At 56.2% G+C, this 17811-nt stretch overlaps 3 protein-coding genes across 4 annotated transcripts; 2 read left to right on the top strand and 1 right to left on the bottom strand.

Moving 5' to 3' along the window:
* The first annotated feature begins 1230 nt into the window (after nt 1-1230).
* SLC17A7 (solute carrier family 17 member 7) lies at nt 1231-11741 on the top strand. The gene is made up of 12 exons (XM_019741604.3): nt 1231-1447; nt 5372-5624; nt 6799-6917; nt 7197-7311; nt 7389-7476; nt 7661-7747; nt 7839-7981; nt 8633-8782; nt 8968-9100; nt 9729-9839; nt 10044-10171; nt 10382-11741. The coding sequence occupies exons 1-12, from the start codon at nt 1386-1388 to the stop codon at nt 10673-10675; spliced, it is 1683 nt and encodes a 560-aa protein (XP_019597163.1). The 5' UTR covers nt 1231-1385; the 3' UTR covers nt 10676-11741.
* Nucleotides 11742-11868: 127 nt separating this feature from the next.
* Nucleotides 11869-16139, bottom strand: GFY (golgi associated olfactory signaling regulator). The gene is made up of 4 exons (XM_019741605.3): nt 15143-16139; nt 13055-14211; nt 12723-12896; nt 11869-12256 (listed from the first exon to the last, which is right to left on the bottom strand). Exons 2-4 carry the CDS (start codon nt 14202-14204, stop codon nt 12057-12059), a joined length of 1524 nt encoding a protein of 507 aa, XP_019597164.2. The 5' UTR covers nt 14205-14211; nt 15143-16139; the 3' UTR covers nt 11869-12056.
* Nucleotides 12906-17461, top strand: PTH2 (parathyroid hormone 2). Of its 2 annotated transcripts, none has more exons than XM_019741609.3 (3): nt 12906-13269; nt 16597-16721; nt 17240-17461. In XM_019741609.3, the coding sequence occupies exons 2-3, from the start codon at nt 16600-16602 to the stop codon at nt 17412-17414; spliced, it is 297 nt and encodes a 98-aa protein (XP_019597168.1). In that variant the 5' UTR covers nt 12906-13269; nt 16597-16599; the 3' UTR covers nt 17415-17461. The 2 variants fall into 2 exon arrangements, with proteins under 2 accessions (XP_019597168.1, XP_019597166.1); XM_019741607.3 differs by lacking the exon at nt 12906-13269 and adding an exon at nt 16374-16497.
* Nucleotides 17462-17811: the final 350 nt, after the last annotated feature.

Raw genomic sequence — 17811 nt, forward strand, 5'->3', positions numbered from 1 at the left:
TTCTCTCAAACACAGGCAAAATTGTGAGACCTAGAAACCCAACGAGACAAAGCTTGGCGAGAGGCCGAGGCGGGCAGTGGCTGCCGGGTCAACCCGGGTCCGAGGCTCCCGCCCTCCACGCCTGCTGCTCTTCCCACCCCCTGGCGGTCCTGTGCCACATCATGAAAATTTAATCCCAAATGCATTTGCGGCCCGACGCAGGGAGGCGATGGGGAAAGAAGCACCCTCCTGGGGCCTGAACGTGGAGGTGGACTCAGCGTCGGAGAAAAGGGCTCGTCTGGCGAAAGGAGCCGGGCAGACAGAGGAAAAATCCTGGTTCAACCCCAGAGGGGCGGGGCTAAAATTCAGGGATGGAGTACGATTTTAGGGGACGGGGACAGATCCCAGAGGGAAGGGACAGAACTCAGAGGGTGGGAATGAAACTCAGGGGGTGGGAACAGAACTCAGGGGATGAGAACAAAACTGAGAGGGCGGACAGATCCTAAGGTGGGGAGGAAATTATGTGGGTGGCAACTGGCGACTCGGGGTTGTAACCGTGGGGATAGAACTCAGACGGGAAAGAAATCGGCAGTAAAATAACTGGGAGGGGGTGCGCCCAGAGAATAAACAGAACTAAAGGGGGATGGAATTCAAAAGGGTAAAGATGGGAACGAGTGAATGGAAGTCAAAGGGGAAGAAACTGGATGGGGGAAGAACTAGAAGGGAGAATGGGTGGGTGGAAATGGAGTTGGAATTCAGGGGGAAAGAATTCCCTGAAGAAGAAAAGTACCTTCTGAATGAGAAAGCTGAAACTGGGGCTGGGGATGGAATTCGGGAGGCAGGATGTGGAAGTGGAGGGCACATAAATTAGGAAGGATAAGACTGGGAGGATGAAACGCGGGAGACTCAGAAAAAGATGGAACCGAAGGGGACGAAAATGCGGGGATAAAATTAAGCAAACTGGAGTGGGGAGGAAAATCTCAGATGGGGAAGAGAACTCGGAAGGAAAGTAAATCTGGGGTAGATGCAGCTGGGTGCGGGGTATGGAACTGAGGTGGAGTAACTCCGGGAAGGGACAGAATTGGGGGCGATACAACTCAGAGGAGTGAATTCAGAGCCCAGCGGCGAGGTCTAGGAATGGAAGGGCGGGGACAGAACCGGGATGGGTGGGCTGGGAAAGGAGGAGGGGTCTAACTGGGGTGGGCGGGGCCTCTCCCGCCCCCGCCCCGCCCCCGGCGCTGAGTCCAGTGACAGCCTCCAGGCAGCCGGCACTCGCATTCTCTTTCCCCCCGAGCGGAGCTGCGGGGCCGGCCGGGCGGGGGCGGACCCCGGGAACCCGGACGCGGCCGCCCGGGCCCGCGGGCGGGGGGACCGGTGCGGGGGGAACGGCAGCTAGGGCAGCCACCATGGAGTTCCGCCGGGAGGAGTTTCGGAAGCTAGCGGGTCGCACCCTCGGGAGGCTGCATCGGTGAGCGTGGTGGGGGTCCTGGGCGGGGAAGAGCGAGAGGGTCCGAGGAGGACGCCCATTCCCACCTGGGCGCAGACAGACAGATGGACAGGCGATACCCGTGGATTGGGGGGGTCCACCCATCTGTCCAATGTTCTTCCTCCGTCTCCGACGGCGCCGCTCTCCCTGGTTCGATCTTGCTCATCATCTCCTTTCTTTTTCTTCGCCCCACCCCACTCCAGGCTCTACCCTTTTCTCTGGGACTGTATGTCCCCCACTTCTGGGTCTCTTCACCTATCTTTTCTCTGCCTCCTTCCTGTGGACCTCTGTCTCCCTCTCTCTGGGTCTCTATTCCTCTTTATCTCTGAGTCTCTCCTCTCTGATTCTCTACCATTACTCTCACTATATATCTCTATCAACCTCTCTCTCGGGGTCTCTGTCCCCTCTCTTTGGGATTTTATCCCCCTACGTTGAGTCTCTCCATCACTCCATATCTTTCTCAGTTTCCGTCACTCAGAGCGTTTAATCTGAACCTAAAGCGGATTGTGACCCATTGGTCCTTGTCCTTGAGGAGAGTTAAGCTGGGAGGAAGAAGCCCAGGTGTCCTGGTTGTCTGGGGGAGAAGGGAGTTATCTGCAGGCCAAAAATTAGACTTTCCAAGGGATGTAGGCTAGAGCTAAGAGGGACTTCCTCCCAGCCAGGGAGATGACCCCAGTGACCTGGGTGTCCCTAGGGTAGTCTGGACACCTCCCTCATCTTTCACCCCCAACCCCAGCTTTGGCTCCAAGTCAGAGAAATTACTCAGCTGCAGAGAGGCCTAAAAATATCTGGCCACAGTGCGGGGAGGAGATAGCCTGATCAGTACCTGCCATTCCCTCAGACCCTGTCCCAGTGGCCCACAGGCCCCCATCTTTAATCGACGCTCCGTCCATATCACTAGGTCATACGAGTCCTTCTCTAAGTCTTACACTAGTCCTGCTTGCTGCGATCACCTCTTAGCTCCAAAGTCACCTCACCCTCTAGTAACAGGAAAGATGGGAATAAGACTGGACAGAAGGGAGGGGGCAGGAGGATGGCTCAGTGATGGGGAGGGGGTGGGGAAGCTGAGATAACCTCACCCCAGCTTTTCCCAATCTTCCAGCCCCTCCTCACCCTTTTTCTCACCTCCTTTCACGAGTTTCTCAAAATACATCAGTGTGAAGTCAGGAGAAGGGAGAGACGTGCTGATGAAAGAGGTTGAGGGGGGGTTGCAGTGAGGGAGGGATGTGTTTTTTAGGCCCCCTCCCTCAGTCTCTGCTTCTCAGCTTCTCATCCGAGTCTGGGTTTCTCTCATTCTGTCTCTGCCTTATACTCACTTCTCTGAGCTGCCTCCCAGGCCCCTAGAGACCCCAGGGCCCAGAGCTCCTGCCAGGACAGTTACCAAGGAGTTTGAACCAAGGAGAGCATTTGTATCTGAATCCTGGGGTTCACTGTGATATTTAGAGAGAAGGGGCATGCCCTGTATTGGACATAACACCTTGATTCCATTTAATTCTCTAGACAGAGTTGGGGAAACTAAGGCTCAGTTCAAGAAGGGGGAGAAATCAGTGAAAGAGTACAAGTGTCATCATTCAAACCCAGGTTAGCCCCTCTAAGCCTGGGATGGAAGCTGCAGATTTTCCTCAAGAAGAGTGATGCTAGAGTATGGAGGACTCCCTCAGACCAGGAAACAGATGACAGCAAACCAGGCAACTTGGGACAAGGACATGGGCAGAAAGGGAATGCAGGCGAAACAGGAGCCAAAGTGCCTCCTTTCTGAGAGCCAGGCCTTGGGCAGGGCGATGCTGGGGCCAGGAAGTGATCAGGCCCCATCACTATTCTTGTGGGTGACCTTGGACATGCTACTTCTGCTCCCTGAGCCTCAGTTTCCTTTGTTGTACAATGGGAGGAGAAGAGAGAAACAAAGGGACATAAGGAGAGCGTGACATGGGAGACAAAGCCCCAAGAGAAGCAGAGACAGAGATCCAGAGACTAGTTAACTGCCTCTTAAGCCCACTTTTTCCTCATCACTAGGCCCCCAGACCTGAGTTCCTGGCATCCTGGGAGGGGAGGCTCTCCCTTCTGCAAAGCACTGGGGCCACCTTCTTCTCTGCCTCCCTGCTTCTCTTATCCTGAAAGGATTAGTACCCCCTTGCAGTTCCCTCTTTGTAATATCTACTCTTGCCCCCATTTCATTGACGTGGGATACTGAGACCTACGCCCACCCCTTTTAGAAAGCCTTGGTTAGAGATCTGACATGTCTTAATACTAACAATAAATATCAAATTTCAGGGGCTGCAATCACATCTTGAGTTTCAGGGTCAAATAGCATCTGATAGCAACCTGGGTCAAAGTCTAATCTCATTGGCTGATTTGTTTTGATGGGAGGGGGCAGGCCCTACCACCCTGTACTAGTCATTCTGGGGGCTTCCATCCCCCTCTCTCTGGCTCTCTGTTCTCTTCTCTCAGGGTCTCATTCCTCATCCCCCTGGGTTCTGTCGACTCCACCAATCTCTTTCTCCCTCCACCCCTATTTCTTAACATTCCTCCTTCTCCTTAAGTTCTAGGATGGGGAGGGTGGCTGTGTTCTCTCATCTCTTCTACCACCTCCCCCCAGACCGTCTGGCTGTTCTTTCCTCCCCCGTCCCAGTCTCCCTCGCCTCCATCTGTTCTAGCCCCTTCCTGGGATCCAGCCCGATCCTCTGGCTGCTTACCCGCCTGAGAGGAGCCGCACCTCACAAATCACATCCCCAGCTTGTCTCTTCTCAGTTCCTCTGTCTTTCTCTCAACGCTCTGGGTCTGTGCATCTATGTTCTTTCTCCTGGGTTTCTGTCCTCTGTTTCTGGGTCTCTGTCCTGTCCCCCCTTCTTGTGGGGTCTCTGCCCCTGTCTTATTTTCTCCTTGACTCTCTGGGTCCCTCTCTCTTCTCTCTGGGCCTCTGTCCCCTTCTCTCTGGATCTCTCTCTTCTTTCTGTATCTCTGACCCTCTTTCTCAGCCTCTGCCCCACCCTCCTTTTGGGTCTTTCCACACCTGTCTCAGGACACCTCTCTCGCCCTGCAGCCTCTATCTGGGTTTGAGGTGGCCCTCCAAGTATCCTATCCATCATCACAGCCTCAATCCCCAATCCAGAACAGGCGGGGGCGAGAGCCTTGCTGGGGACTGAGCCAATCCCCCTACCAGGGCCATCTGTCCCTTGCCAGGACACCACCCGCCACTCCCCCTCCCTATCCCCTAGGCTGACAGCCTGAACTCAAGTTTCCCCAAGGATATCATGCTAGGCTGCTGGATTCCAGGGCCCTGGATGTCTCCCTACCCCTGTGTTCCTAGGAATGGGCTCTGGTGGCTGAATGAAATTAACTGGATGTCAGCCCCACACTGGGGCCTGGAAGCAGAAAAGGGCATGCCATGGGGGGCAGGGGAGGAGGGGGTCGGTATATATAGCAGACGTGGCTGAGAAGCATCTGTTCTTTTGACACCTTTGCTGAAGCATCTCCTTAGCGCCTTTTGCTTCCTCAAATAGACTCATATCTGGGAGAGGGGGCTGGAGAGAATCTCTGGGCCTTGGGGTGGGGGCTGAGAGCACAGGCTCTTGGATCACAAAGGGTAATTTGGGGTCTAAAACTCCTGAGTTGAGAGACGACAGGGTTGGGGGAGAAGGGAACTGAGGACCTCCACACCTGAGTCTGGGGGTGAAGGTGGCTGGTGGCATGGAATTCCTGGTCTGAAGGAGATGGAGACTGGGGGTCCAGATTCCTGGATCCTGAGGGGAGAAGGGGCTGGACTCCTGGGGAAGGAAGGTGGGAGTGCGGACTTAGTTAGAATCCTGGGTCTTTTTCAAGCAGGAGGTTTTGCCCTGGACTCCTGTGTCACAGGGAGGAGGGGGCTAGGGCCCTGGACGTCTGAGTCTGACTCTTGCTGCCCCGCAGCCTTCTGGAGAAACGTCAGGAAGGTGCAGAGACGCTGGAGCTGAGTGCTGACGGGCGCCCGGTCACGACGCAGACCCGGGACCCGCCGGTCGTGGACTGCACCTGCTTTGGCCTCCCTCGCCGCTACATTATCGCCATTATGAGCGGTCTGGGCTTCTGCATCAGCTTTGGCATCCGCTGCAACCTGGGTGTGGCCATTGTCTCCATGGTCAACAACAGCACGACCCACCGCGGGGGCCACGTGGTGGTGCAGGTAGCTGAGAGGGTGGGAGCCGCGGTACTGCCTATGCCCCTGATGACGTCACACACCTAGGCCACGCCCTTTCAAACCACAACTTGGGTAGCCCCGCCCATCTGTGTTTCCCTTCTTAAGCTCCGCCCTAATACAAATGAAGTCCCGGCCCCTACTGATTTCAGGTCCCTGATTTTAAAATGCAGACTGCCCCAGTGTTAGGTTCCCTATGTATTAACCTTTCTCTATTTTGGGCGGCCTAGCAACTTTGCTCCACCTGCGTCCCACACCTGTCCCAGTGTCACATCTGCTTTATCCCAGTCTCACTGCAAGCTCTCCCCTGAATTTTTTTCATGATGCAAATATTAATAGTCATTTTTATTGCTATTGTTTTACCATTTCAGATACACTGGGAAAAGTGTTTTTTTCGACCTTAAGTATTATTTTATATTAATTTCAGGTGTATAGCATAGTGGTTAGACATTTATCTAATTTACGAAGTGATCCCACGCATTAGTCTAGTTGCACATCTGGCACTATACATAGTTATTACAATATCATTGATTATATTCCCTATTCCCCCCTGAATTTTGATCCTGGGTTTTTTTTTGTTTTTTGTTTTTGATCCTGAGTATTTTTAAGTTCCACCACTGCTAAGTAAGTCCTGCTTCCACTCTTCTGGCAATTACCTAAAGCCTTGCCTCATCTCAGACTTTCTCCCTATTTTAATTTCAGTTTAGGCGGTGCCTCTGTCTCAGGAAAAAAGTTCTGATTATGGCTGTGGCCCCTTGCTCCATTCCAGTCAGGCACGCCTCTTTAGCTACTTCTTGTCCTTGACTAGAACCCATCCCGGTCACTCTGCAAACAGTTCCTAAGTTGGTTAGTAGAGAAAGAATCCCCACTCCCGTATATGGACCCCTAGACATTCGGAGAAGGGAAACTGAGGCAGGAAAGCAGGAGTAAGGCATCTAGACAGCAACGGGCCCCATTGCTAAGGTAGTACCAGCCCTAGCAACATGGGGAAACTTCGTTCAGGATGGACCTTGGGATGGCTTGAGGTCCGATTGGCACCTGTTTGGGCGCGAGAGGGGATCCTTGTTGCTGATTGGCCAAGGGACTAAGTCTCTGGGTAGTGACCGGTGGAGGGGCAGAGCCTGAGGCAGGAAGCTGATTTGATGTGCCTTTTGGTCCACAGAAAGCTCAGTTCAACTGGGATCCAGAGACTGTTGGCCTCATACACGGCTCCTTTTTCTGGGGCTACATTGTCACCCAGATCCCCGGAGGATTTATCTGCCAAAAATTCGCAGCCAACAGGTATAGGGGTGGGGTCACAAGGTGGGCGGGAACTACAGAGGTGGGTGGAGTTAGAGGGTGTGGCCTGGAATTTGGGGGCTGACTCTGGGGAAATAAGAGGAGCCTGGGGCAGGGTCTTAGAGAAAGGCGGGGCTTGTGATTGTGGAAGGTGGGAGTCACAGAAGAGGGGGGGGTCGGGGGTTCTGGGAAACTGGGTTCTGATGTGGGTGGAATTAGCAGAATCCTAGGCATGGCGGGATAGCTGAATCCTTTCCTTGAACCACGGACTCTTCCCATCAGGGTTTTCGGCTTTGCTATTGTGGCTACATCCACTCTAAACATGCTGATCCCCTCGGCTGCCCGTGTCCACTACGGCTGTGTCATCTTCGTGAGGATCCTGCAGGGGTTGGTAGAGGTAAAGCCCCGCCCCGTCAGACCTCGCCCCCTTCTGACCCCGCCTCTGTTCGTTGATTTTGGCTTTCTTCTCCCTAGGGGGTCACTTACCCAGCCTGTCACGGGATTTGGAGCAAATGGGCCCCTCCTTTGGAGCGGAGTCGCCTGGCGACAACAGCCTTTTGCGGTGAGAGGAAGGGGCTGGGATCTATATTTGTGGGTCTCAGAGAGGAGGGGACCCCGACCTATATATCTGTAGGAGGGGCTGTGGCCTGTACTTCTGTGTCCTGGAAAGGTGGGGAGCTGGGGGTCCAGACACCTGGATCTGAGGGTAGATAGGACTGTTCTCTCTCCGGAATTCTCCCCCTTAGGTTCCTATGCTGGGGCGGTGGTCGCGATGCCTCTCGCAGGGGTCCTGGTGCAGTACTCAGGATGGAGCTCTGTGTTCTACGTCTACGGTGAGGGGCCCAGACACCTGAGTCCGGGTGGCGCTGGGGCGGAGCGAGGTCGGTCTTCACCTCGCTTCCATCCCCCTCCTGATCCCCCCAGGCAGCTTCGGGATCTTCTGGTATCTGTTCTGGTTGCTCGTCTCCTATGAGTCCCCGGCGCTGCACCCCAGCATTTCAGAGGAGGAACGAAAGTACATCGAGGAAGCCATCGGCGAGAGCGCCAAACTCATGAACCCCGTCACGGTCCGGGTCCAAGCCTGCGGGGCGGGGGCGCGGTGGGGGGAGGAGACATATCCAGGCAGGGAGGCAGGAGAAAAGGGGACTTCGAATCCGTACAGCGTGTAGGACTTGGTGGGTTCGGGTCTACTCTCAGAGGAGACCTGATGGGAACGCGACGTGAGCGGAGCTAGAACCTAGAAGGTGAGGTTATAGCCCGGGGAGTACACGATTAGTAGGTGTGGAGGACAGCGCTAGGGCGCCAGGTGGGCGGAAACACTGATGGGCGTGGTTAAACCAGCAGAGGCGGGATTAGAATGTGGGCGTTTTGCTTAGAACTTGAGGTGGGTGAGGCTAGATTTAGGGGTGGTAATTGAAAGGAAAGAGACTCCTGGGCCCACATTTTATGGGTCTCTGAGAGGGTCATCGTCGGGTCTGGAACTTGAGAGGCCACTGTAGGGTCAGGACCCTTGCATCCCTTAACTGTCACCATGACGATAGGCTGCCAGAGTCCCACCGGGGACATGGTCAGGCCGGCCCCTCTGTGTGCCTGGATGTTTTAGTGAGATCGGGAAACCTGAGTCTCTGCGGGACTCTAGTGGGGTCCCTGCAGGGACACAAAGAGTTTCTAGCCCTGGTTTCTGTCGTCTTAGCGGCCCCTCCTCTCTTCCCCAACAGAAGTTCAACACACCCTGGCGGCGCTTCTTTACGTCTATGCCAGTCTACGCCATCATCGTGGCCAATTTCTGCCGCAGCTGGACTTTCTACCTGCTCCTCATCTCCCAGCCCGCCTACTTTGAAGAAGTGTTCGGCTTTGAGATCAGCAAGGTTGGGCCCAGGAGGGAAAGGCAAGGGGCCGGGGTGGAGGGTGGGGGGGGCTGATGAGGAAGGAGTGGGGCCTGGGTCCCAAAGGCTTGGAACGAGGGAGAAGGAGGAGCCAATGGTGCACGAACTCGATGGAGACGCCCGGCCCACTGCCCCTGAGCTCCCGTCCTGTACTCCCACCGGCGCAGGTAGGCCTGGTGTCAGCGTTGCCCCACCTGGTCATGACCATTATTGTACCCATCGGAGGCCAGATCGCTGACTTCCTGAGGAGCCGCCGTATCATGTCCACCACCAACGTGCGCAAATTGATGAACTGTGGGGGTGAGTGGGGGGCGGGACTAGACCTGGTCTTGGACAGACTGGGCGGCGCAGAGAGCTGTGGATCCGCTATGTGGGACCGTGGGCGGATGGGGCGGGGTCAGAGAGCATGTCCAAAAAGGCGAAGTCAGAGTGAGGCCAGAGGGAAGAGAATCTCAGGTGGCAGTCCCAGGTGTGTGTGTGTGTGTATGTGTATGTGTGTGTGTGTGTGTGATTATCCAGGTGGAGCACAGGCGAGACTGAGTTGGGTCTGGAAGGGCGGGGCCTATACGGACTGGGCGGAGTGGAACCGGAAATAGGTGATGAAGAAGGGCCACGAGTGGGGGACCTGGAGAGTCAAGGGTCTGGGCGGCGTGCTGCCTAATGAGGGGGGACAGAGAGGGAAGGTGTGAAAGGTGCACGAGTGGGGCTGAGACCCTGCGTCTTCAGAACCTGGCCTAGTCAGGGAGGGGGTAGGGCCATGGAGGTCCCAGCTGGGGCGGTGGAGCTTCTGCGTTCGGGACGTTAGGGCGTGCGCGGGGGGATGGGGGCTAAAGCCAGGGACAAGAGTGGAGAGGATAGAGGCGTTCCGGGCGGGATCAGGTCTGGAGACGGGAGGGTGGCCGGCATTCAGATGAGGCGGCTTCCGCAGGCTTCGGCATGGAGGCCACGCTGCTGCTGGTGGTCGGCTACTCGCACTCCAAGGGCGTGGCCATCTCCTTCCTGGTCCTCGCGGTGGGCTTCAGCGGCTTCGCCATCTCTGGTGAGAACAGCGGACCCGCGGCTTGGGGGACGCTGGACAGCGCTGTGGGAACTTCCTGACTCAGGAAGGGGACCTCCCAGCCTCGCAAAAGATGGACTAGAAAGAGCAGCGGGGAGCGGGGAGGTAGGAGTGGGGAACTGGGCGGCTCAGAAAGAGTCACTGGAGTGAGATTCGGGTGTGACACCTCCTGGCTCACCTCCCCAGGGTTCAACGTGAACCACCTGGACATTGCTCCGCGCTATGCCAGCATCCTCATGGGCATCTCCAATGGCGTGGGCACGTTGTCGGGCATGGTGTGTCCCATCATCGTGGGCGCCATGACCAAACACAAGGTCAGTGCACCTGCCCTGACCCACTCTCCCTCCACAGCTGTGCATGGTACTTCCCTGACACATGTCACCCTCCCTGGGCTCCACCCCTGCCCTCTCTAGATGTCTTTCTGCTTCGATCAGGATCTGTCTCCCTTTCTCTGGGCCTCCCCTCCCCCTGTCAAGTTTCTCTGGCCTCTGACCTCACCTCCCCATTTCCCCCCATCCCTACAGACTCGGGAGGAGTGGCAGTATGTGTTCCTAATTGCCTCCCTGGTGCACTATGGGGGTGTCATCTTCTACGGGGTTTTCGCTTCTGGAGAGAAGCAGCCATGGGCAGAGCCTGAGGAAATGAGTGAAGAGAAGTGTGGCTTTGTTGGCCATGACCAGCTGGCTGGCAGCGATGAAAGTGAAATGGAGGATGAGGCTGAGCCCCCTGGGGCACCCCCTGCTCCCCCTCCCTCCTATGGGGCCACACACAGCACAGTGCAGCCCCCAAGACCCCCACCCCCTGTCCGGGACTACTGATCATGTGCCTCACACTGAATGGCAGTTTCCAGGACCTCCATTCCACACATCTTTGGCCTGAGTGACAGTGTCAAGGAACCCCGTCCTCTCTGTCCTGTCTCAGGCCTAAGAAGCACTCTCCCTGGTTTCCAGTGCTGTCAAATCCTCTTTCCTTCCCAATTGCCTCTCAGGGGTAGTGAAGCCGCCGAATGGCAGTTTCAAGGATACCCAAATTCCCCTAAAGGTTCCCTTTTCCACTTTCAGGGCTTTATTTGAATGGACAGTTCAATCTCTCTGTGGTTTTGAGGCACCTCCCCACTTTCCTTAAACCCCAAGGACCCTGAGATTACTCATCCTCCCTTCTTTCAGAACCACTCAAGGTCTTCCTCTAGAAGTTTCAAATCTCTCCTAACTCTGTTCTGCATTTTCCAGGTTGGTTTAACCAATCACCCATCCCCACCATTCTAGAGATTGATTCTCACCAGCGTTTCTGAGGGAAAATGGTGGTTTCAACCCCTCCCCCACACACACACCTCTTCACCCCTCCCTCCATCAGCAGATTCTGCTGAAGCACCAAATCCCCCAGACCTTCTCCCTAGCTTAGCACAATGTCTAAGGAAACAACCAAAATGGCGATTTTGTCAATATGCCTCTCTCCACCCCCATGCACTTTTTCTGACATGGTTTTCAGGTCTAAGTAGTGGCTGCTCAAGTTCATCAACTCGATGGTTTGAAGCCACCACCACTGAACTTCCCCATGGTGGTTTCAAGATATCCCTTTCCCCCCCAGTTCCTTGCACTTTATTCTCCTGGGTGGTTTCAAACTACCCTCATTTTCTCAGTGGCCATTTGTTGTGTCCCTCAGGGGCTAAGTGACTCAAAATCTGGGATCCTGCCCCTCTCAAACGCCCCTATTTCGGCTTAGAATTTGGGGAACATATATAGAAGTCACAGAATCCCAGGAAAGAGAATGGGGCTGAGGGAGAGGGGTGTTTTTCCTGGGGCAGGGTTGTGTCTTTGTGTCTTTGTTTCTGTGACTGTAAATCCTGCCCTGCCCCGCTCCCAATAAAATGCTTTGGTGTACACATCCAGTCGTCCTCATTGGGTCATTGGCGGTGGAAGTCCCAGGAGTCCCAGCCCCCAAGCCCCATCCTCCCTTAGACCCAGTATACTAGGACCCCGGTCCCCTCCCCCGCCAGGACTCAGGCCAGAGGTGTCTAGCAGTGGGAACACGTGATTTATTAGGCCTCAGCTGGTGTGTTCTCCGGTCACAGGAAAGGAATCTCTGTGTGTTGGACTCTATCCAGAGTACCACTACGTAGCAAAGCATGCCAGGAGGACCGGACCCCTGGGTCCTTCCTTTATCTGCGGATGGCGCAGGTCTGGCAGGATTGAGTGGGGCTCACACGAAGTTGTTGGGGAGTGAGGAGGGGGAGAGTGGCTCCAGACGTTGGGGGCAGCTCCCCTGGGGCGGCGGGGGCAGCTTGGGTGGCAGCGGGGGTGTGGGCAGCGGCTGCTTGGTGGTGATGTGTGAAGGGACCCAGGCGTCCGGCGCATAAAAGTAGAGATCATAGGGCTCCTTCGGGGCGTCCAAATGCATAACTGCAGGAGCAAAGGGGCGAGGTTATCCCCAGGCTGAAAAAGGGCCTGTTCCCTCTGCTGCGCCGATGGTCAAAGAGTAGGGAGAGGGGATGTCGACCATCTTTTAGAGCTGGATTTTCTAATCCAAAGGCGACGTTCCCTGAATAGATGAGGGGACGTGGCGTCCGCACATCAGAGGAGGGGCCTGAAGTGGAGTGGGCGGGGAATACAGGACCAAGAAGGAGGAAGGGGCGGGGCTTGTGGCTCCTAGCCTGCAGCCAGTCTCAGCTGGGCTGGGGGCGGTACTGGACTTGTGTGTGTGAAATTTCAGAGAACTGGGGTGCAGGACCTGACCAAGGGGGGGTCAGAGCTTCTGTTGACTTTGGATAGTGGACCTGTACTTTTTGGCGGGGCGCCCTAAAGTGCCAGGTGAAGCCAGGTTAAGGAAACTGCAGGCAAAGGGCGGGGCGCTGTAAGGGGCACTCACCCGGCTCGTCTCCGTCGTTCGGAAGTCGGTGGTGTGCGAAGGGCCGGTATCTAGCCGCCCGGCGGTAGAGACACCACAGCAGCAGGAAAATGCCGATCAGCAGCCCGGTCCCGGCGAAGAAGAGGCACAAGGCCCCGTTTGCCAGGCCCCCGGGACGTCCCACTAGCGTCACACCTGAAGGAGCCAACGAATGAGAGTTTCAAACTCCTAGAGCTCTCCTCCCTCTGACCCAGCAGTACCAGTGTTCAGCTCCCTCCTCCCTCAGACCCAGGAGTCCCGGCCCCTAAACCCCTCCTCCCTCAGACCCAGGAGTCCGGGTCCCCGACCCTCACCGGTCTCCTCCACTCGTTCCACCACGATGATAGTGTTGACTCTCTCACCTCGGCCACGCCGTTGGGGGGCCCGCGCAGTGGCAAGGCCCCGCTGATTGGGGGGCCCTGGAGAAGCAGGGGATCCTGCAATCCGGGCTGAGGGAGGAGGAACGTCTGGCCCTTTAGGGCTAGAGTTCTGGGAGGCTTCGGGCTCAACGGTCCAAAGAGAATCTGAGGTGAGCAATTTAAGGGAGTCGGGCTGGGTGGCTGCAAGGGTTCCTGGTTCCGTATTCAGGGGCAGCTCATTTAAGGCAGTAGCTTGGTCCTTGAACGGTGCAGGCGTCTTTGGGTGAAGACTAGTGGAGATTTCAGGGTCAGAGGCCATGGGGATCTCTGTTGCATCTTGGTCGTGAGTTGTGGGGAATTCTGTGTGGGGAATTTCAGTGGGGCCGGCATTGTGCGTTACATAGGATTCTGGGTGGGGGGTTTTGGTAGGGTCAGGGTGGAACGTCTGGAGGAATTCAGAGTTTGGGGTCTCAGTATTAGGGTCATGGGAGTCTGGAGATTTGGGCTGAAGGATCGTGGTGGGGTCGGGATTTGGGGTCTCAAGGGCTTCTGCTTGTGAGATTTCAGTGGAGTTAAGTTTTGGAACCTGTGGGGATTCTTGGTGCAGGATTTGGGTAGGGTCAGCGTTCAGGGTCTCAGGAAATCCTGGGTGTGAAGTTTTGGAGGAATTAGGTTTGGGGATCTCAGGGGATTCTGAGTATGAAATTTCAGTTGGGTTAGGTTTGGGGGTCTCAGAAGGTTCTGGATGTGTCGTTTGGGAAGGGTTAATTTTGGGGGTCTCCAAAGATTCTGATATTGAGGTATTCAGTGAGTTAGGTTTGGGTGTCTCAGGAGACTCTGGGTGTGGGGATTCTCGGTTGGGGGTCTCAGTGAAGTCAGGTGGGGTGGGCTCAGAAGAAGCAATCCCAGGGGATTCTGGGTTAGGATGGTCGCGCGTGGAATTTACAGAGGCATGAGGGGAGGCCTGGGAGGGGTGGCCCATGAGCGGAAAGTCGGAGCCGGCAGGCGGTGAGGCCGAAGGGGCGGCCTGGGAACCCAGCCCAGCGAGGAGGAAGACGAGGAGGAAGAGGATGGGGCTGAAGGATTTCATAGCTCTGGAAGACATCTATTAACTGCGGGGGAGCGGGAAGGAAGGAGTTAAGGCAGGAAGCCGCCCGGGAGCCCCAGGCCACTCCTGGAGGCCACGCCCACCACCGCAGGCCACGCCCATTCCCGGAGGCCTTGTCCACTGGTACCCGGGTGGACCCTATTCCCCGCCCAGCTTGGCGCCAGGGAAAGTAGAACCCAACTACAACTCCCTGAAGGCTGGGGCGGTGGCCGACGTAGCTAAGAGACATTGAGGCGCGGGGCTTCTTGGGAGTCGTAGTTAATTTCCTTATCTGTTTCCCCAAGAGGGACCCAGAAAAATTGGGAAAAAATAAGGGCTCTCCAAGCCCCCAGACCTCTTCAACTTCGAGGGTGTAGACCTCTGAATGGACACGGGATTCCTTCCTCTCTGAGGGCCCTGGGGATACCTTGACTCAACAGTTGTTTACACCAGAGGAGGCTCAGAGAATGAACTGGGGGGCCGCCTGGATCTGGGAGAGGAGGGAGACTCCTGGGTACTGGGCAAGAAGGCTGCTGGGGGTTCAGACTCCCAGTTCCCAGAGCGTGGAAGGCACTCTGGGGCTAAACTCCTGGTTCTTTGGAAAGGAAAAGCCTGAAGGTTCAGATGCCTAGAATTTTGAGGGAGCCAAGTTTGGGGGTGTGGATTACAGGGGAAAAGGAAATGGGAGTCTTGAACTCTTGGGTCCTGAGTTAGAAAAAGGTTGGGAACTCTGAGTACTGGGTTCCCAGAGATAGGGGTGTAGGGGGTCTGGATTCCTCAGCCTGCAGGAGAGAGCTGTGGGGGACTCAGGTCTTTGTTTATTGAGGATGAAGCTTAGATTTCAGGGTCTCAGGGCCTGGTCTGCGGCAGAGATGCCTAGGCTTGTGGTCAGGTGGAGGTAGGGGTGGCAGACTACTGGATGGAACAGGGTCACTTGGGGCCCTGGGGTCTCTTACCTGTTAATGGGGTCCAAGATAACAGTAGGTGAGCAGACTGGATGCAGAGATCGGTGAATATGAATGTCGCAGAATGGCTCTGGGTGGAGCTGCAGGAGGTAGGATCCCAGGGGCACAAGTGAAGCACTTGACCCCCTCCCTGGGGTTCCTGGGAGCCTAGCGACTGGCTCTTAAAGGGATAGAAATAAAAGACATTGTCTCTGGAGTGGGGAAGGGAGTTAGGGATTGGATCACCTTGTGGAGAGATGTGGTGCAACCAAACTATCTTCCCTTTGAAACCAAGGGTCTGGGCCCTGCATCCTCTCCTTTACTTAGCCCGAGTCCATGTCCCTGTACCCTCCTGTGTCAAGACCCAGGAGTAGGGCTCCTCAGCCACTTCCCCTCAGATTTTGGAATCTAGGTCCCCAGGTCCTTCCCCAGAACCCAGGAGTCTGGTCCGTGGGGCTTCCCAACCTTTGCCTACCTCCTCACTGTGTAGAGAGCACCCTTTTAAGAGCCAGTGTGGGTGGGGATTGGAGCTTAACAACACCCTCAAATTCCTGCCTGAGAAGGGTTAGACACATCCACAGGGTGGCTCGAGGTTCTGTCTGTCTCTTTCCCCTCTTCCACTTCTCTGTAAGACTTTCCTGATGTTGCCTGTCATTTTACCTGCCTTCATACCCCCACCACATACACTCTTTGCCTTCTCTTGCCTTTCCCTCCTCCCTATCTCCCACTCTTTCTGGTTCTCTCCCTGTGTGGATTTATCTCTGGGCATCTCTCACCAGGCTGGCCATCCTTCCATTTCCTTTTGTCTTTCTGAGAGCCTTTTCCCTCACCCTTAGCTGGCTCTCTTTGTCCATTTCTTTCCTTTCTCTCTTCCTTCTTTTTCCTTTCTTTCTCTGTTGCTCCCTTTCTTCCTCTTTCCTTTCCTCTGTCACTCTGTCTCTGTCTTTCCCTCTCATAGTTACTTCATCTCTTTGTGTCTCTGCTTCTCTTCATCAGTCCCTGCTTGGTGGCTTTTCCAGCGTCTTTCTTTCTATGTATCTCTGGCTTCTTCTCTGATGGTCTCTCCGCCAGTCTCTATTTTTATCCCTCTGACACACCCCTCGTGTCCACTTCTCCGTCTGTCTGTCTCTCCCCCTCCTACTTCTCCTCAGGTCCCAGCTCCTGGTCCCAATTAGTTAGTAGCAGTCAAGGCAGCGGCGGGGCCCCCACCCCCGGCTCCTCATTACCGCTAGTGGCTCCTAATGAGCCTGGGGGGAGGCTGACCCCGCGGCCCTAGTCCCCTGGTCTGCGTCACTGCCCGCTGCGGGGGCCGTGGAAGGGATCCGTATAAGGGGGCCGCCAGCCTCGCTTCCGGAGCCCACTACGCGGTAGGGGGCCCTGCGCGCAGGCTGTCGAGGTGGGTGGACTCTGGAGTCCTGGGTTCTGGGCCAGGACAGGGTCACTGAGCCTTCCCTGTCTCTCCACAGGTGATGGAGACTCGCCAGGTGCCCAGGAGCTCCCGGGTGCGGCTGCTGCTGCTCCTCTTGCTGCTTGTGCCCTGGGGCATCCGCACTGCCTCAGGCGTCGCCCTGCCCCCCGCGGGGGTCTTCAGGTACGTGCGATGCCCCAGGACTCCCAGGGATGGGTGGGGACTCAGAGAGGTGGGAAGAGACCCAAAGAGAAAGGGGGACAGAGACTCAGAGAGGGGGACAGAGACCCAGAGAGAGGAGGACAGAGACTAGGGGTGGGGACAGATAGGGTGGACGGAATCAGCAAGAGAAATACAAAAAGATAGATTCTGAAAAAGGCCTCAAGAGACTTGAAAGGAGTCAAAGCAGAAATGGATTCGTTCCTTGAACAATGGTAATTGGGTTCTTGGGGTGTGCCAGGCCGTGCGCTGAGCGCTGGGGGCGGACCAGTGCATCAGACTCGGTCTCTGTACTCAAGGAGCTCCGAAACTGGTGAACAGAGAGACAGAGACCCACACAGAGAAAAAGAGACGGGGACAGAGATGAAGCCACCCCACAGACGTTGCAGGAACAGGGCTTCGAGTTAGACCACCGGGAGGACAGGCGGCGGCGGGCGGGGGGCCTGGACGCATGGTAACCGCGTCTCTCGGTCTCCCCACAGCGTCCGCTCCCCCAGCCGGGCCTGGGTGGGTCCCGCCACCACCCTGTCGCGGCGGAGTCTGGCGCTGGCGGACGACGCGGCCTTCCGGGAGCGCGCGCGGATGCTGGCCGCCCTCGAGCGCCGCCACTGGCTGAACTCGTACATGCACAAACTGTTGGTGCTGGACGCGCGCTGAGAGCCCGCTCGCGCGCACATTAATAAAGACCCTGCTGTGCGTCCGAACTGCGCCTCCTTTCTGCGCCCGGTGTGTGTGTGTCTGCGTGTGTGTGTGTGTGTGGGGGGTACCACGGCGGGCCCAGCATTCGCTACTCTGGCGTCTCGCCCTCAGTCTCCTCTTTTCTCTCCTTAAAAAAATATTTCCCTCCATTCACTCATCGCCCCCCCCATCTCTGCTCTACCCGTGCCCCCGCCCCAGCTCTGTCCCTCCCTTCACTCTGTGCCTCTGTCCCTCTCCACCTGGATCTCTGCGCCCACCCCGCCCCGAGTCTGTCCTCCTCTCTGGTTCTCTGTCACATCCCAAGTCTCTGCCTCTTTCTGACTCTCTGCCTCAGTCTCCGTCTCTGGGTCTCGGT

The sequence above is a fragment of the Rhinolophus sinicus genome, chromosome 8, assembly GCF_057876585.1.
Source record: "Rhinolophus sinicus isolate RSI-liver-muscle chromosome 8, RSI-T2T, whole genome shotgun sequence".
In the NCBI taxonomy this organism is placed as follows: domain Eukaryota; kingdom Metazoa; phylum Chordata; class Mammalia; order Chiroptera; family Rhinolophidae; genus Rhinolophus; species Rhinolophus sinicus.

Bases quoted from the DNA above. Each gene is read 5' to 3' on its own strand.
- PTH2 (XM_019741609.3), top strand. From the start codon at position 16,600: ATGGAGACTCGCCAGGTGCCCAGGAGCTCCCGGGTGCGGCTGCTGCTG. The intron at 16,722-17,239 runs GTACGTGCGATG...GTCTCCCCACAG, and splicing joins CCCCCCGCGGGGGTCTTCAG to CGTCCGCTCCCCCAGCCGGG.
- GFY (XM_019741605.3), bottom strand. From the start codon at position 14,204: ATGTCTTCCAGAGCTATGAAATCCTTCAGCCCCATCCTCTTCCTCCTC. The intron at 12,897-13,054 runs GTGAGGGTCGGG...TGGCTCCTTCAG, and splicing joins GGAACGAGTGGAGGAGACCG to GTGTGACGCTAGTGGGACGT. The intron at 12,257-12,722 runs GTGAGTGCCCCT...TTGCTCCTGCAG, and splicing joins GAACGACGGAGACGAGCCGG to TTATGCATTTGGACGCCCCG.
- SLC17A7 (XM_019741604.3), top strand. From the start codon at position 1,386: ATGGAGTTCCGCCGGGAGGAGTTTCGGAAGCTAGCGGGTCGCACCCTC. The intron at 7,748-7,838 runs GTGAGGGGCCCA...TGATCCCCCCAG, and splicing joins CTCTGTGTTCTACGTCTACG to GCAGCTTCGGGATCTTCTGG. The intron at 7,982-8,632 runs GTCCGGGTCCAA...CTTCCCCAACAG, and splicing joins AACTCATGAACCCCGTCACG to AAGTTCAACACACCCTGGCG.